At 50.6% G+C, this 15,832-nt stretch overlaps 5 protein-coding genes across 5 annotated transcripts; 3 read left to right on the top strand and 2 right to left on the bottom strand.

Annotated features, from left to right (window-relative positions):
* Nucleotides 1-359: 359 nt before the first annotated feature.
* Nucleotides 360-2,278, top strand: J4E85_001705 (uncharacterized protein; the record flags this gene model as incomplete). The annotated part of the gene is made up of 4 exons (XM_051465989.1): nt 360-1,042; nt 1,090-1,878; nt 1,927-2,193; nt 2,242-2,278. The coding sequence occupies 4 exons, from the start codon at nt 360-362 to the stop codon at nt 2,276-2,278; spliced, it is 1,776 nt and encodes a 591-aa protein (XP_051330546.1).
* Nucleotides 2,279-2,404: 126 nt separating this feature from the next.
* J4E85_001704 (uncharacterized protein) lies at nt 2,405-3,422 on the bottom strand (the record flags this gene model as incomplete). The annotated part of the gene is made up of 3 exons (XM_051465988.1): nt 2,405-2,433; nt 2,504-2,890; nt 3,053-3,422. The coding sequence occupies 3 exons, from the start codon at nt 3,420-3,422 to the stop codon at nt 2,405-2,407; spliced, it is 786 nt and encodes a 261-aa protein (XP_051330545.1).
* Nucleotides 3,423-3,700: 278 nt separating this feature from the next.
* On the top strand, nt 3,701-6,497 carry J4E85_001703 (uncharacterized protein; the record flags this gene model as incomplete). Its single annotated transcript, XM_051465987.1, has 3 exons — nt 3,701-4,672; nt 5,522-6,122; nt 6,169-6,497. 3 exons carry the CDS (start codon nt 3,701-3,703, stop codon nt 6,495-6,497), a joined length of 1,902 nt encoding a protein of 633 aa, XP_051330544.1.
* Nucleotides 6,498-8,827: 2,330 nt separating this feature from the next.
* On the top strand, nt 8,828-10,384 carry J4E85_001702 (uncharacterized protein; the record flags this gene model as incomplete). The annotated part of the gene is made up of 3 exons (XM_051465986.1): nt 8,828-9,329; nt 9,378-9,846; nt 9,898-10,384. 3 exons carry the CDS (start codon nt 8,828-8,830, stop codon nt 10,382-10,384), a joined length of 1,458 nt encoding a protein of 485 aa, XP_051330543.1.
* Nucleotides 10,385-10,483: 99 nt separating this feature from the next.
* Nucleotides 10,484-12,418, bottom strand: J4E85_001701 (uncharacterized protein; the record flags this gene model as incomplete). Its single annotated transcript, XM_051465985.1, has 4 exons — nt 10,484-11,652; nt 11,703-12,021; nt 12,076-12,278; nt 12,328-12,418. 4 exons carry the CDS (start codon nt 12,416-12,418, stop codon nt 10,484-10,486), a joined length of 1,782 nt encoding a protein of 593 aa, XP_051330542.1.
* Between the last annotated feature and the right edge of the window lie 3,414 nt (nt 12,419-15,832).

Genomic DNA, 15,832 nt, shown 5'->3' with positions numbered 1-15,832 from the left:
TCAGGCAATGCTCCCTGAGATATTTCCTTGACATTGCGAGATCGATAACGGTGGTGGTAGTGATCCATGGATGGGTTGACGATGACGCGCGGAGCCGCTAGCTCAGGGTCGGAGGATCGGCACTTAAGCCTACCTAGGTATCTTTAGCATGTGCATCACCCCGGGGCTCCTTCTTTCATCCCACCTGGTCGCATTCGCTGTGTCTATTGCATATCGTCTGTCTTTTTTGTTTCTTGTATTGTCGATACATTCTTGTCCTATTCAATTGCTCTTTTGCATCCTCGGATGCTGGCCCTGTGTTCCGCGGCGCAGCAGTCGCGTTTCTTCCATTTTAGTTTGAGATACCCTCAATAGACATTATGAGCCCCATTATCCGACGCATTGCTGTGCTATTTGTATTCGCTACTTTTGTCATCCTTGCCTTCCGTCAACTTAGCGCCCGAAACGGACTCCCTCTGCCGACCTTCACCTCGTCGACCCGAATCGATCACGCCGTACAATGGAAGAGCATACCGGTGCGAAACCCGGTATCATCGCTAGCTCCTCTCCCCACTGGCGCCCCGGTCGCCATCCCGAGAATCCAACATGAATTTGGCATTGAGACGGAACACACCAAGGCGGAGAGATTGCATAGACAAGCTGCTGTAAAGAAGGCATTCTTACACAGTTGGGGAGGATATAAGACCCACGCGTGGCTACAGGATGAAGTCACTCCGGTAACAGGAGGCTTCAAGAACGGCTTCGGACAGCGAGGAGCAACTCTAGTTGACACACTGGATACCTTGATCATCCTAGGGTTAGAAGAGGAATTTGAGGAGGCTGTACATGCCATCAAGAAGATTGACTTCACCACTGCAGGTGTCGCGCGTCTGAACGTCTTCGAGACTACGATCCGCTACCTGGGGGGTCTTCTAAGCGCATACGATTTAAGCAAGGCGAAGCACCATGCACTACTACACAAGGCGACCGAGTTGGGGGATATGCTTTACGCCGCCTTTGACACGCCGAACAGGATGCCCATCACCCGATGGGACTGGGAGAAGTATGATTGCGCCATGCCACCGACCCACACAGACTAACAGAAATCAGTGCTGCTCTAAACGGCCACCAAGAGGCTGATACGCAAGCGCTCAGCGCCGAGATAGGATCGCTGTCACTCGAATTCACCCGCCTGTCGCAGCTTACCGGCGACGCGAAGTACTACGACGCGATAGCGAGGATCACCGACGTGCTCGAAAAGCATCAGAACCGGACGAAGATACCAGGGCTATTTCCAATACTGGTCAGTCCAGGTCGGGAGGAATACAACGTCGACGGATCCTTCACAATGGGTGGAATGACTGATTCGCTGTACGAATACTTGCCGAAGCAGCACTTGCTCCTCGGGTGTCTGACAGACCAATACCGGAAGCTATACGAGCGCGCCATCGAGCCAGCGAAAGAGCATTTGTTCTTCCGGCCCAGGATACCCCAGGGTGACAACATCCTCGTCTCTGGCGATGCGCGAATCAGCACCTCAGGCACTGTCAAGCTCGAACCCAACGGCCAGCACCTCGCTTGCTTTACGGGTGGCATGGTTGCTTTGGGCGCAAAGATCTTCAATCGGACAGATGAGCTAGACGTCGCTCGCAAGTTAGTGGACGGGTGCACCTGGGCTTATGATACTATGCCTACGGGTATCATGCCGGAAACCTTCCGGATGATGCCGTGCTTTGGAGAGGAAGATTGCGCGTGGGATGTGGAGAAATGGCATGCCTCTGTCAGGTACTCTTACTCCAACAACATCCACGCGGAGCATTATGACGTTCAAGACGTCATCAAGGAAGTGGGACTGCAGCCTGGTTTCTCCAAGATCGGGGACCCGCGATTCTTGTTACGGTAAGTATGCGCATCACTTCCAACATGCGTAGCTAACATCAGTCACAGCCCAGAAGCCATCGAGTCAGTCTTCGTCCTCTATCGTATCACCGGCGACACCACCCTCCAAGACACTGCCTGGCGCATGTTCGAATCCATCAATAACGCCACTCGTGCAGAGTTCGCTCATTCTGCCATCGCCGACGTCACAATACCACAAGGGCAAGAGACACTCAAGTTGGATGAATGTGAAAGCTTTTGGATGGCGGAAACTCTAAAGTACTTCTATTTGATCTTCAGCGAGCCAAGTCTTGTCAGCTTGGACGAATATGTATTGTGAGTATGGCCCTTGTGATGTTGAAGATGACGCTAATGATTCTGCAGCAATACTGAAGCACATCCACTGCGCCGGCCGCATTAGAAAAATGGCATCACCTATCATGAGCGTATATATCAATCTACTAAGAATCTAAATTTACACCATTCGTGTACTACCATAATGGTTTCTACAGAAGTGTATTACCGAAAATGGAATGGTAGGGGCGCGTCACGCCCTCGTTCCCATCAACCCGACATCTGCACATGGGACAGATCATGTTCGTCTCCAAGCTATCGATTAGACACTGCCTTCCAAAGACATGCCCACATGGCGTTTTGACAGGGTCGTTGTCTGGCCTGTTCTCACAGAAGGGCAGATTATAGCTCGCGTGTAAGCGCTCCGTGATTTCCCGCTCTTCCTCGTCGAGGTAGGTGGCAATCGTTGGGCCCTCCTCGTCTGTGGTGCTGCCGAAAGGAAGCCAGCAGAGCGGACATTTCATGTCCTCAGGTTCGATACTGGCAACGTCGACTTCCTCCAGTGTCTCGACGAAAGCGGTGGCGACTTCCACCCGTGTTGTTCGAGTTTGATGGCGAATAGGCCCAAACATTGCTTCAGAGTTTGCCATTTCCCAGTGCAAAGCGTCTTGGATCTGTTCTTGTTCGTATTGCTCCTCGGTCTGTTGGTCGGCGAATAAGTCGGATAAGGCAAGTTGAACTGGTTGATGTAGATAGTGATGTAGATGTTGATGTTGATGGTGATGGTGATGGTGATGGTGGTGATGATGGTGAACTTGCGCAAAAGAACTCGTTAATGTCGGTAAAGGGTGGGAAGACGTCGTCGCGGGGACAACGAGAGCTTGGTGCGTATTTAGATTACCTAGAGTCGGGAGATCCGCGCCCGTGGCGTTCGCGAAGCCGTAGACGAAGAATGGTGCATTTCCGAACAACGCTGCAAGGGGTTCGTTTATCACGCCGCCTAGGCCGGGTAAGACGTGCCCTTGTCCATCTGGATGAGCTCCGTTTGACGGGGACTCTGGTGAGCCGTATGGAACGAGTGTCATGCTCTGGTCGAGCTCGCTCTCTAGCGATTCTAGTGATGGCTCTTCTTCTCCGTTGGATGTCGTTGGCGCTGGGCTTGCATCTGTCGTAGTCGGAGGCATGTCTCCGGTGAGGTCGTCTTGTGTGCTCGGGACAACGGCACCAGACTCATTAGCGGAAGGAGATGGCTGTGGTGAAGTTGATGACATTCTGATATTTCGGTTGGGAGTGAGTGTGGTGAACACCTGGTCGAGGTGTTTCTGAAGGTATATATAAAGCCCGCAGAGGAAGGCAGAAGTGAAGAAGGTCATTTTGGAACACTGTGTGGCTCAGGCGCGAAGCTCTTACGGTGACCTTCACCGGTGAATGCGCTCTTGGCCTGCGGCCTACTCGACCTTGAAAAGTGTCAAGGTAATTGCTTTCCTGAACGATTATCCCTACCAGAACTGCGCGCGGTAATCAGTTCACAACCAAGTTGAAACGAACAATGGGAAACACATTCACTACCCAAAAAGAGTCGGTAGTTCCTACTACTACTCCCTCTGGCAAGCCCGACCCTCTCGTTGCTGTGGAAGCTCCCATCTTGTCTTTTACTGTTGACGAATTCGTATTCGCCTACCTCCAAGGCGTGCGTACCAATTGTATGTTCCACAATACTGGGCGTCCATTTTTAGAGGATGCTGTCTACCATCCACCCTGGGTTGGTACTACAGCCGAAGACATGTACGATGAGATGATCGGGGTCGGCATCAGTCCACTACGATGGTGTCAAGCCAATCTTCCAGAATTGATGTTGAAAGACAGCTTCATCACCCGCGTCGCCCCCATCGAAGACGAAGAACCCAACATCAATTACAAAGGCATGAGTTTCTCACATTGGTCATTCCTAGAGACGTTGAATGAAGCGGATATAGAGCTTCGTTCAGCTATCCCTAGCGCGCATCCTACCGTCAACAAACCAATTCCCGATCGATTCGCGTTGCCGCAAGCCTGGTGTGTAGGCATGCACAAACTAGCGGCCATGCTGGATGAGATGCTCGATGCGGGTATAACACCCTATCAGTACGTAGCGGGCACGCCCATGCTACTTGACTACTCGTCTACCTCTCCATTCATGGTTTGTATGGAGATGGATACTTCTCTTAGGCTACCCGAGTTACAAATCGCCTTTCGGAACCGCTGGATCGTTCAGTATATGATGGACTGCCTTGGTCTTATCTGGAATCATGTGGATGACCCGGCGAAACACCCATTATGCCATGTCTTTGTACGTATACCAGTATTATCCGAGCCGATATGGTTTGCGCACGTCCGACCAATGCTTGCGCAGTCCAAACGCGACTTCGTTCGTTCGCTTCCGGGGATTGACGTCGGTTCAATTGCAAAAGAGGATATGCGATGCCCTCACTGTTGGTGCAACTTTGATGAGGAGGACGAGGATGGGAAAAGAGACAGTCCGGTACACGCTCCGTGTCCATTTGGCCACGTGTACGGTAAGTCTTGCTTACTGGAGCTCATGCTTCACATGGAACGGGAAATGCTGTGCCCGCTCTGTCGCAAGGAGTGGCGTATATGAGCTGTTCAGCTGGGATGGGTCGGAGAGCGTTAGTCAAGTACAAGTTACCGAGTGGAATGGTTGTTTCACTGCTAGATCTAAGATAGTGAGAAGAAACCCTAAATTCGACTACATGCTTGAAGAATGCCGAGACTTTCCTGATCGGTCTTAGCGTTGACCATGCAACTCTACACCCTGGGGCCGATAACTGACTTCCTAAAGGAGCAATTCTCTTGTCCGCCCCTCTCTTCACCGAAGACTGCAGAGTTGTATTGATTGCTGATGGAGGCCTTGAAGGATTGCGGGGTTTCGTACGCCCGGCGGCAACATACAGCCCAAATGTACAATGACGTCGTAAGCCAGGACCAATAACCAACGCTTCTCCTTAATGCTGGAAGATCCGATTGGGTTACAACTCTTGCTTCCCAGCGTGTGTAAGATTTTAGCAGAGCTGTTGTACCGATCTGATAGCCTGTTGTCTGTAATTCGAATGGATGCTTGGAACAGGAGCGACTCGTTAGTCATCTTCCGGTCAAGGACTGCGAATCTCACGCTTCATATGGCGGCCTGAGAGGCTATAAAACTCTGTATCCATATCCTTCCGAAGAAGTGTACACCTTGTCACTGTAGACCCAGGAACAGCTTCGTGAAGTCATGACTAAGTTAATTGCCGTTATTGGGGTCACCGGAAATCAGGTCTGCGCCAATATATCGACAACCACTCCAGATGAACACGACACTAACTAAGCATAGGGTGGGTCAGTTGCTCGCACGTTCCTGAACGAGCCCGAGTGGAAAGTTCGCGGCATCACTCGTGACACTTCCAAAGCGTCCGCCACGGAGTTGTCATCTCAAGGCGTTGAAGTCGTAGCAGGCAACCTCGATGACGTAGAGTCGCTGAAGAATGGGTTCAAGGGTGCAAATGTCATCTTCGGCAACACTGACTTCTGGGGTCACCTGAATGATCCTGCGACACATAAGCTTGCAGCCGAACAGAAACGTACAGCAAACGAAGTGGCATATGACCGAGAAGTTGCTCAAGCCAAGGCTATCATCGATGCAGCAGCGGCTCATGCCGGCACTCTGGACCGTCTCGTGTTGTCCACGCTTTCTGAAGCTAGGAAATGGAGCAACGGTACCATCAAGTGGAACTTGCACTTCGATGCAAAGGCTGAAACCGAGAATTACCTGAAAGAGACATACCCGGAGCTTTCCGCCAAGACGAGCTTGCTGCACTTGGGCTCCTATGCAAGTAACTGGAGACCAGAGAAGCAGGAAGACGGCTCCTTTGTTCTTAGTCTACCCATGAGTGGAGACAGGAAGATACCCATGGTCGATCCGGTTGCAGACACTGGTCAGTTTCATTCGCCTTTGACGTAGCCACCTGCTGATAAGCCCAGGGCGTTTCACGAAAGCACTCGTTGAGTTGCCGCCAGGAACACTTCTGAGCGGCGCTGGATCGTTCATATCGCTTGGTGAATGGTGCGACATCTTCGGGAAGGTGAACAACGTGAAATGCGTCTTCAAGCAGATACCCCGAGAAGCCATTGAAGAAGCGATGGGACCCGTATACGGTCCCGAAATTGCCGACATGTACGAGTATTTCGACAAGTTTGGCTTCGAAGGGGGCATTCCTGATGTTGTGTTTCCGTGGGACCTGGGCATCGACGTGAAGTACACGTCCATGGAAGAGTACCTGAAGGGCGAGAACTGCAGCATCGTTTTGTGAGTTCGCGCATCCACCAGCGATAATTACAGCACCCAACGGAGCGCCTGGTCGTGGAGGAACGATGGGCCTGTGTCGCATCGTGAGGCCGGGCGATAACGCTTGGGACTGTTATCTCGTGGGGCCCATGGCTCGTGCACCTAGCGCAGAATGCCAAATCTCCAGTCGTTACCTACAACCTTCCCACACCCATTGACACTTTCACCCACGCTAATATCTAGCAGCCAGGGTATCTGGTTTTTACAGCGGCTGCTCATTCGTCCGGGATGTATGCCATCATTGATCCTTCCACGTCATGTCATCGATATCAACTCTTGATGTTTGCGTGGAGACCTCAGAGCTTTACGAGTGCATAGCGGCGTAATACGTCACGAACTCTAAGCATAGAGTTAATTTAGTCGCGTTTTAGCTAGTACTTTAGTACTAGAGATTATAAATTAAAACTTGTTTATCTCTAATTTCTATTAAATATAATAACCTACACCTAGCCTAATAGTAAGCTTTACTCTATAATACTAACGCCTTTCTTTAACTTTCTATACTAATACCTAACACTAATATATTATAGTACTAAGACTATTTATATAATATTCTTATTACTAAATAAAAACTCTATAAACGCTACCTTATCTACACTCTTTCTAACTAGTAGGTTTAGCTTATTTATAAGTATAAGAATAGCTTTTTTCTATTACTTAAGATAGAGTACTACTAAAGTAGTATCTATACTATTAACCTTTATAGTCTTCTTAAGAATATTATATTCTATTACTATAATTATTAAAGTAGGTCTTTCTTTAGCTATTACTATAATAATACTACTAATAGACTAGACTTCTAGATTACCTTTAATAATTAGAGAGAAGCTTACCTAGTTACTAGTTAGTATAAAAGTAAAATAGCTATATAGCTTATAGATTTTTTTATAAATTTAGAGCTTTATATACTTAATATTTAGTTATTATAGAATATTAGAGAGTTTAGGCTCTAAGATAGTAGGCGTAAGCTATATAATAAAGTAGTATAAGTTATTTAATAAAGATATTTTAAAGCTATTAAGTTAGCAAGAGTAGTAGTAAAAAGAGATAGTACTTACTTAGTATTCTAAGTAATATAGTATAAGTAAGAAGTAGAGAAGAAGCTCTAAATAAAATTTTTAAGTATATCTAAAAGCCTCTTTCTTACTACTATAACTATACTTTATAACTTTAGTTATTTTTTATACTTAAAAGAGCTTATAGAGTTTTATAGTACTTATTAGAAGTATTTTTTAGCTATTTAATAAAATTTTTATTTATAGCTTCTACCTAGGCTTATTAGCCTAAGACTATTACTCTAGCTAATTATTACTGCAGGTAGGTAGAGAGCCTATTTTCTTGTAAATTTAACTTGTTTAGAAGTACTACTACATACTTTATTACCCTAGTGTAGCTGCATTAATTATAGAGTCAATTCTACATTATCATGACAGTAGGGTCCTAGGCTTCGGCCACTCTCGTCAGAGCCAATCCATGGACTGTACAAAAGTCACGCGCATTGCATGACTACCCACCGAACTGATCCGACGTCAACCCCAAGATAGTCCATCGAATCGAATTGCATACTGGCATCACGCCATCAAAGCACTAAGACAGCCGTACCCGAGAGAAAGGCAAGCCATGGGACTTCTTCACCACAAGCGGTATCAGCGCGTCCGGGGTATCGATAGCGACTGCATTACCGACAGCGGGGAAATTCTAGAGCCGCCCCGAGATGCGCCGTACTCCACGCTTGAACTGGCAACAAGGCGGGCGATAAACCACTGGAGGAGAGCCATGTCTACCCTTACTCCCTACGCCAAGATGCTTGGGGTTCCAATACTATACAAGGTTAGGGTCGTTGGGTTACACAGCGGGCGATCTACGGTGATAGGCCCCACCACAATCATAGTAGTGATATGCGTACAGCCATCCCAACCTAGGAGTCACAGCCCATACTTCTGATGAGAGACATCATCGTGCTGTTCGCTTGCGTCCGATCGTTGCGCGGTCATTACTTGTTTAGGGTAGTCTTACAGGTCGCTTCGCACATCTATGCAGCAGTCATCCCGCCCCGCATCGTAACGATAAGACAACCAGACCTCATTTCCGGTTATAGAATGTCTTGGGTTAAGCCTCGCTCTTGTCAACTATCACAATATTTCCGAAGCTAAGCTATCGCTGCCGTCGTTGACTCAGCGTTCATCGTCATCCATCTCCACCGACACTGCTTGCATTAAGAAGAAGGAAGAGCGCCAGATCAATCGCTGGTCATTGCGTATGTTTATCCTGTCAATCATCTCACGGTCATTGAATATGGCTACCAACCTTTCATTGCTGTTGGGAGCAGCTTTTCTGCTCACTTCAGTCTTCCTGCTGATCAAGCGGGGAAGGCGCAACATAATCCTACAACGACTTCGTAGCGGCGGACGAAGGGTATCAGGCGCAAAGACTCCTCCAAGGTCTTTGTCTCCAGAGAAGAGGGGAGCGTCCATTTCCCCGATTGATCACGCCAGCACTTTCCCGCCATCGCGACGATGCGCCTTGGTTGGAGACGCAAAGACAGAAAAGGTCGAAGAACTGTCGCCAGACTGGCAGAAGAATGTCTTACCTATGGAAGCATCATATCTCGATGCCGATGGCTCCACATACCTCCCATGTGGCTTTTCTGTAAAGGACATCAGAGCCCTCGGTGATTTCCCAGACTACGCTACACTCAGCGGCGTACCTCTACCGGACCCGTACCCAGAATTCGACATCAAAAAGGCACTGCCCCGGCCATATAGACCGTTTCGATGGTCTTACCATCAAACAATGTGTGAGTAGTATTGATAGCTGCACCCAGTCCCATACTGATCATAGACAGCAATCACCAAGATGCAACCTGACTGGTGGATCGAGCTCGAGAACACATACGAAGAGCGAATCAAGCAACGACAATCTCTATTCGCAAAGCACGGCGAAGCAGTTCTTCAATCTTTACCAGGCTCGGAGCTTGCCTGCAAAGAACTCATGGAGATGGTACTGCAATTCGTGTGCGCCAGGTACCCGCATTGCTTCCACTTATCGGCGAACAACAAGACATTTCACAATGGCATATTAAAGACAGACACCGATCTCACCACCACGCCACCCTTGCACGTTCTCCTGAACAACATCCCCGAAGACTTCGCCATCATGCTACGAAACGAGAAGACAGGACTATACGTGTTTCGAGCAGGCATCATATGCAGTGCGCTAGGTTGGAACGTAGGCTCGAAGATCGGTCTCGAACTCGCCCACATACACAAACCCATTCCAGACTACAAGGAGAAGATGCAGTTCTCCATGGACAGGTACGTTTCCTCAACACTCCCCACTATCTCACGCTAACCCCAATACCACAGATACTTCGCCAAAAAGCCGACAGACAAACCCATCCAACGCGGCTCCTGGGGCCTAGAGATTGACACACCCCTCTATATGCCCCCCGGCGACCCCCACGAGGCCGTCCGCAAGCAGCAACTTCCCACCTCTGAACTCCCCGTCTCCCGCATCCACCTCCGCGTAGACTGGCAGACGTTGCGCAGGCTCCCGCTGTCAGGCGCCGTCGTGTTCAACTTCAAAGCTCTGTTTACCCCGATCGAGGAGTTTAGAGAGGAGAAATGTGTTCCGGGGTTACTGCTCAAGGTGCTGAACGAGGGGAAGAAGGAGTTGATGGAGTATAAGGGGACGTGGCATGTTGAGCATGTTGTCAAGCCGAAGTTGGCGGAGTGGCATAGGGAGCAGGTTGAGAAGGGGTTGGTGGGTGAGGATTGGGAACCCCAAACTCTAGATGAGAGTCCTTGGTTTGAGGGTTGGGAGGGGAAGTGGAGGGAGAGGCAGGGTTTTTGAGGTGATGCCGAGTTAAGGTCGGATGAATAAGGCAATCGCATGTTGCGCATGTTACTCTGATATTACTTGTACATAGCAAATACATTTCATGTCGCGCTTTCAGGTCCGCAGCCCAAGTCTCTTATGCAACTTACCTCGATAAACCCACGCAGCACCCGCAGCAACCGCACTCAACGTTCCAAGAACCAACGTCGTGTTACTCACCAGCGTCTCCTCGCGCACCCGACCAATCTTCGTCTCCTGCTTGCCCGTCCCAAAAACGACTTTACTCGCACTAACACCGCCAGCAGCAGTCGCACTCGCATCCTTCTCTTCCTCATCAGTAGTAGCAGTGGTTTCAAAATCCTCCCAATCAATCTTAGCAAGCTGCTCCTGGTACTCGACGACCGTCCCGGACCAGTTGTTGGTAATTCGCCCCTCTTTGTTCTTATACCACGACATGCAGTTCGGGTCGGCGAAACTGCTGTTCCTCAAAATCTGCTGAATACCTTCGTTCCACTCATGTGTCCTGTCTTCTTTGGGCATGATGCCCATTCTCTGACCGCGGTTTCGCGCATCGAGAACGGCGGAAACGAGGGTGTTGAGGTAGCGAGACTGTGCTTCGATCATCAGGATGATGGAGTTGTGACCTAGGTTTGTGTTGGGGCCATAGAAAAGACCAAAGTTGGGGAGAGAGGGAATGGTAGTGCCATAGAGGGCTGTAGCACCGGAAGACCAAATGTCTGCCAAGGGGCGCGAATTGGCTCCGATTACTTTGATGGGGTGGAGGAATTCGACTGTGCGGAAGCCGGTTGCGAGGACGATGGTGTCGTGCTCGTGGTGGGTACCGTCTTCGAGTTCGATGCCGGTTTCTGTGATGCGACGGATTTTGTTTGTTTCAAGCGTTGTCTTGGGATTGGCTACGGCGGGGTAGTAGTCGTCGGATATGATGACCCGTTTGCAGCCTGGGCTGTAGTTTGGTGTGAGTTTCTCCCACAGTGAAGGCTGGTCGGGGATTTGTGTCTTCATCATTTCCATGCAACTGCTTCGAATCACTTCTGCGAACTCGCTCTTGCTATCCGTGACGGCGTCGTGGAAGGACTCCCGGAAATCCATCATAGAACTGCGTATGCGCCAGCGAACTGGGGGTAGATAGCGCAGTACGGCACGTTTGAGGGCGCTAACCGGGCCATCGAGACGCGGGATGACCCAGTTCGGGGATCGTTGGTAAATGTGCAGGGACGAGGTTTGCGGTAGGATTTCTGGGATGATTTGAGCAGCCGTGGCACCTGTGTTTTTGTCAGTGTTCGTTCCTCCAAACAAATGCCATTGCGCGCACCGTTCCCGATGATGCCCACACTCCTGCCCTCAAGCCTGTGGCTCCAGTCCCAGCGCGCTGAATGCATGATCTTGCCCTTGAAGCTCTCCAAACCCTCGATATCCGGGTATTGTGGCTGGTTGAGCTGACCAACAGCTGAGACCAGGAAGTCGCACTCAATGCTGTAAGCGGGGTTGAACTCTGCATCTTTGCCGCCAGTCACGTTCACGTCGACCTTCCAGCGGTTCTTCGAGTCGTCCCACGTTGCGGCTTCGACGGATGTGTTGAAACGAATGTATTTGTACAGGTTGTACTTGCGGGCTACGTTGCGGAGATAATCCTGCAGCAAACGTTAGTGTTTGTAATTTGAGGTAGATACGAGAGAAAGACGTACAAGTATCTCCTCTTGTCCCGGATACTCTCTCGTCCAATCTGGATTTTGTTCGAAGGAATAACTGTATAGCATAGACCAGACATCGCAGCAGCAGCCGGGGTACTTGTTGTCATGCCATGTGCCGCCGACACTAGAGCTCTTCTCCACGATGATGAAGTTGTGACATTGGTTTCGCTTGATGAGGTCAATCGCCATACACATTCCTCGGTGATGTTAGCATGATGGAAATTAGATGGTCATTGCTGTACCTACCAGAGATGCCCGCTCCGATAATAACAACTGCGGCATCAGTATGGTCCTTGTTTCCGACCGGAACCTGTGGCCATGGCTGCGATCCTCCCATCTTGCTGGAGGTGACTTCTTTCAAGAGTCTGTGCTAGAAGTGAGTGTTTAATGGCAGAAACGGATTGGATGTAGAAACACTTGAGAAGGGCGAACGGACGAGTGGACCCCAAGAACCCGCCGCAGGGGCTTCTTGCCGACGATCATATGGCATGGTGTAGTACCATCATTGCCATCCAGCGAATGATCGCGTCGATAGCTACCGGGTCCGAAGTAGTTCGCGTCCCCTCCCCCTCAGTGACTACATACCCGAGCGTCCTGTCCCGAGGTAGTACAACATCGGCCTGATCCATGTGCGTGCAGTCGTCACCTTGCCCGGGGTGAGTGTGAATTCATGAGACCATTACGGCCGTATAACTTGATGCTTCTGTAAGCCTCGTTCAGCCCATGAGGGAGCATTACGGGCGTAACGCAGGGCGGGGATGAGTGGCGGTTGACAACCTTGGAAGGATGGTACGACTGAGTGTGGGGAAAGGGCTAGCCGGCAGCTCTAACGCTTTTGGGACAGCAGCCACGCCACTGTCGAGTCGACCAGATCGACTCATTTGATTTAACGTTCAAAGCTAAGTAATGGGGATGCAAGCCTGGCGAGTCGCGTTGGCTATTACTTTTGGATTGTTTACTTTGACTAATTTACCACATTGCTATCACACGGACCGCCACCATGTCTGAAAGATGTAGTGTGGTGTGGACGAAAAAAAGAGAACTTCGATTTGGTATAAGAACTAGTTGGTGTATGAATCGCTCATTCTATCCGTTTCTTCCCTCTGCAGGTTCCTGCGACCGCGGTTTGCTTTTGCCGCGCCAGACGCTCGATGATCGCGTCTGGCCTGCATGTCTCTCTCTGACACCCCTTCTACAAGACTCTCCCGTGAGGAAAGCTCTCTGCCGTGTGCTTCATCGTTCGACTCGAATTGGTGGGTCTGCACCACGCCCCATCGTACGTTCCTTTCTCGTTGCTTCCCTTTGTCCCCTCTTGAGTGTGGGCCAATAGAGCTTTCTGGTGACCTAGAAACTGGGCGCATTCGAGCCCATGCCTCGCTCATTTCTGTCTTGGAGACATGTAGTCTTGGGTCTCTAGGCTTAGTCTCGATTAGGCAAGCCTGATCAGCTTGGGGAATGCGCCGTCTCTGTGTATGTCGTCGGCAGGAGGGCTTGTCGAGCGCCGTCGCTTGCCCATCTTTCGAAAGGTCATATCCTGCGCCAGAAGTGTCTTCGCTTTTGGTACCGTTCTGAGGTTGTGCTTCGCGCTCCTGTCTTGATTTGGCGGAAGGTGCTCGACTGTGTTCGGTGCTTGCAGCCAAGTATCGAGTTTGCTTGACTTTCTCGCTGTATTGAAGATGCCGCGGATCGTCGTGTAGAATATGCTTGAGTGCAAGGTACAGGAGGACAGAGTACTGAACGACGGTGGCTCCCGTACTCGTTGGGTTTCTTGGAGTTTTCGAGTTTGATGCTCCCGATGTGTGCAAATTAGAGCTTTTCATTTCCGATGGCGTGTAAACCCCATGGATATCAATTCATCAGTGCGATGCATTATTGATTCATTGCAGTCGTGTGAGTATGCGCTGTTGACGCCATAGCTTTTGGTGACTCTGACTTCGTCAGTTGACGTGGAAGCTATAACCATCGCCAAAAGCCAACAGTCCAAGCTCGAAAGCTTGCTACAGTGAGATCACTGTTGAGATGAGTGTCACAAGTTGAGGCGTTGCCGGGACCTCCGTGAACCTTTTACAAGATTCCAAGGTTGTAATGTGTGCGATTGATGTCAACGGGAGGGGCCGCTCACTAAGGCATAGGGGCTGCGCGAGATGAATTTGGTCAGCGACTACGTATGCCGGTCAATTATGCTCTGGAGGCGTCGCAGTGCCGGACTTCCAAAGTTTCGCGGCGGCCCTTTGTTTCGAGCAATCTCGATCGCTTGGATACCAGCAAGGCAAGCATGCATTCAGCAGTAATAACTTTCAACATCACTGGGATCGCCGCGCAATTTCGTCGAATTGAAAGTTTTACACCAAGACTCTGAGGCAATGTTGACGCGAATCGTGATTGTGTGCGTGATGAAAAGCGTACAGCAGTAGTCGCATGCTTAGACGTCTCGCACCAGGCATCAAATGAGCCTTGCTGAAGAAATTCGTGTCCGCGCAGTGCTAACCCACTGGTAGTGAGGCCGTTGCATGGTGCCGGCCTAGGGTATTGAAGGCTCATGTACCCACCCGATGCAGTGGTTAAGTGTTGACTTATTTTGATCTCGCACCATGGTCGCACGATGCCGTCCCTAGCGACAATAACAGGTGGACCTGCGATCTGCGATCTGCGCGCCTAGCGAGTGACAAGGCCGCGAGGGTTTGTGAGAGTTGAGCGAATCTTGTGGTAGCTTGGGCGGCGAGTATTGGTAGTTTTAGCCGACGCACTTCATGGAGGGGACCCGCACACAAACCAGACGGCTGAGCAACTTGGAGCTTGGTTGAGCGTGGATGATAACGGAGCACTGAAACGCAAAACGAAATGCTTGGATGACGCATGCCATGACGATGAGGGGGCTCACGCAGAAGGAATGGAGGGATGAAGCGACCGTTTAGAGGCCTGTCCTGAAGCCAGTGCGCTACGGCAACACAACAATAGCCCGTCGGGTTATTCCCAGGATATTCTCACGGAAGTTTCCAGCCAGGGTCGGCAGACAGAAGTTTCTTCTCGCCGGCGGAAGCTTCTCTCTCCCCTGCTATTAAAGGTTGGACAGTATTGCAGCGGTGGACATGGCAGCAGTGGTGGGTGAATGGCGAATGTTTTACGATGTGAAACTCGCCCCCGCATGTCCAACCGTCGTTCGCTGGGCCAGGAAAATGTCAGCAAAGGACGCAGCGCGATTGGCGTGCTGCGTGCAGGCCAGGGCGCAAAAGGAGCATCTTCGTGTTTAATGGAGTGCGGTCGTGTGTATGGAGATCTGGAATGCGGTCGCCGGATCGAGCTCATGTCCGCGGCCCTTCTTGGCTGCTATTCGTGGGGCCGCAGCGCCGCTAAGTTTCGATAGTCTGGTTCTGCTGGGAAGGGGCACACGATCGCTCCTTCCGCCGATGTCCAGGGCTGGCTGGAGGGACTGCGAGGGCAGGTCATGGCGGGCTGTGGCTGTTGGGCGTCTTCAGGAGGCGCGTGCGGGTGGGCGACAGAGGGTTTGATTGACGAGTGGCAGATTTGGCCGCTGTCGAGGCTTCAGGCGCCCACTCGGCTGATTGGCTGCTTTATCATTCTACGAGGCATCGAGACTCCAGGCTGGTGGTCGGCTGCGTCCTGTCTAATGCTAGCTGCCACTCTGAAACTCCAACACCTCCTGGTCGGGCCGGCGCACACCACGACGCGCAGTATACCTATCGTCCTGTCCCGTACTTCCTGGGAGTTCTTCCCTCCTGGCCCCGCTGCA

Source organism: Alternaria conjuncta (assembly GCF_024043145.1).
Source record: "Alternaria conjuncta strain BMP 0040 chromosome Unknown scaffold_2, whole genome shotgun sequence".
In the NCBI taxonomy this organism is placed as follows: Eukaryota; Fungi; Ascomycota; class Dothideomycetes; order Pleosporales; family Pleosporaceae; genus Alternaria; species Alternaria conjuncta.
Note: the sequence above shows the minus strand (reverse complement) of the source record. Positions and strands in the feature narration are given on the sequence as shown.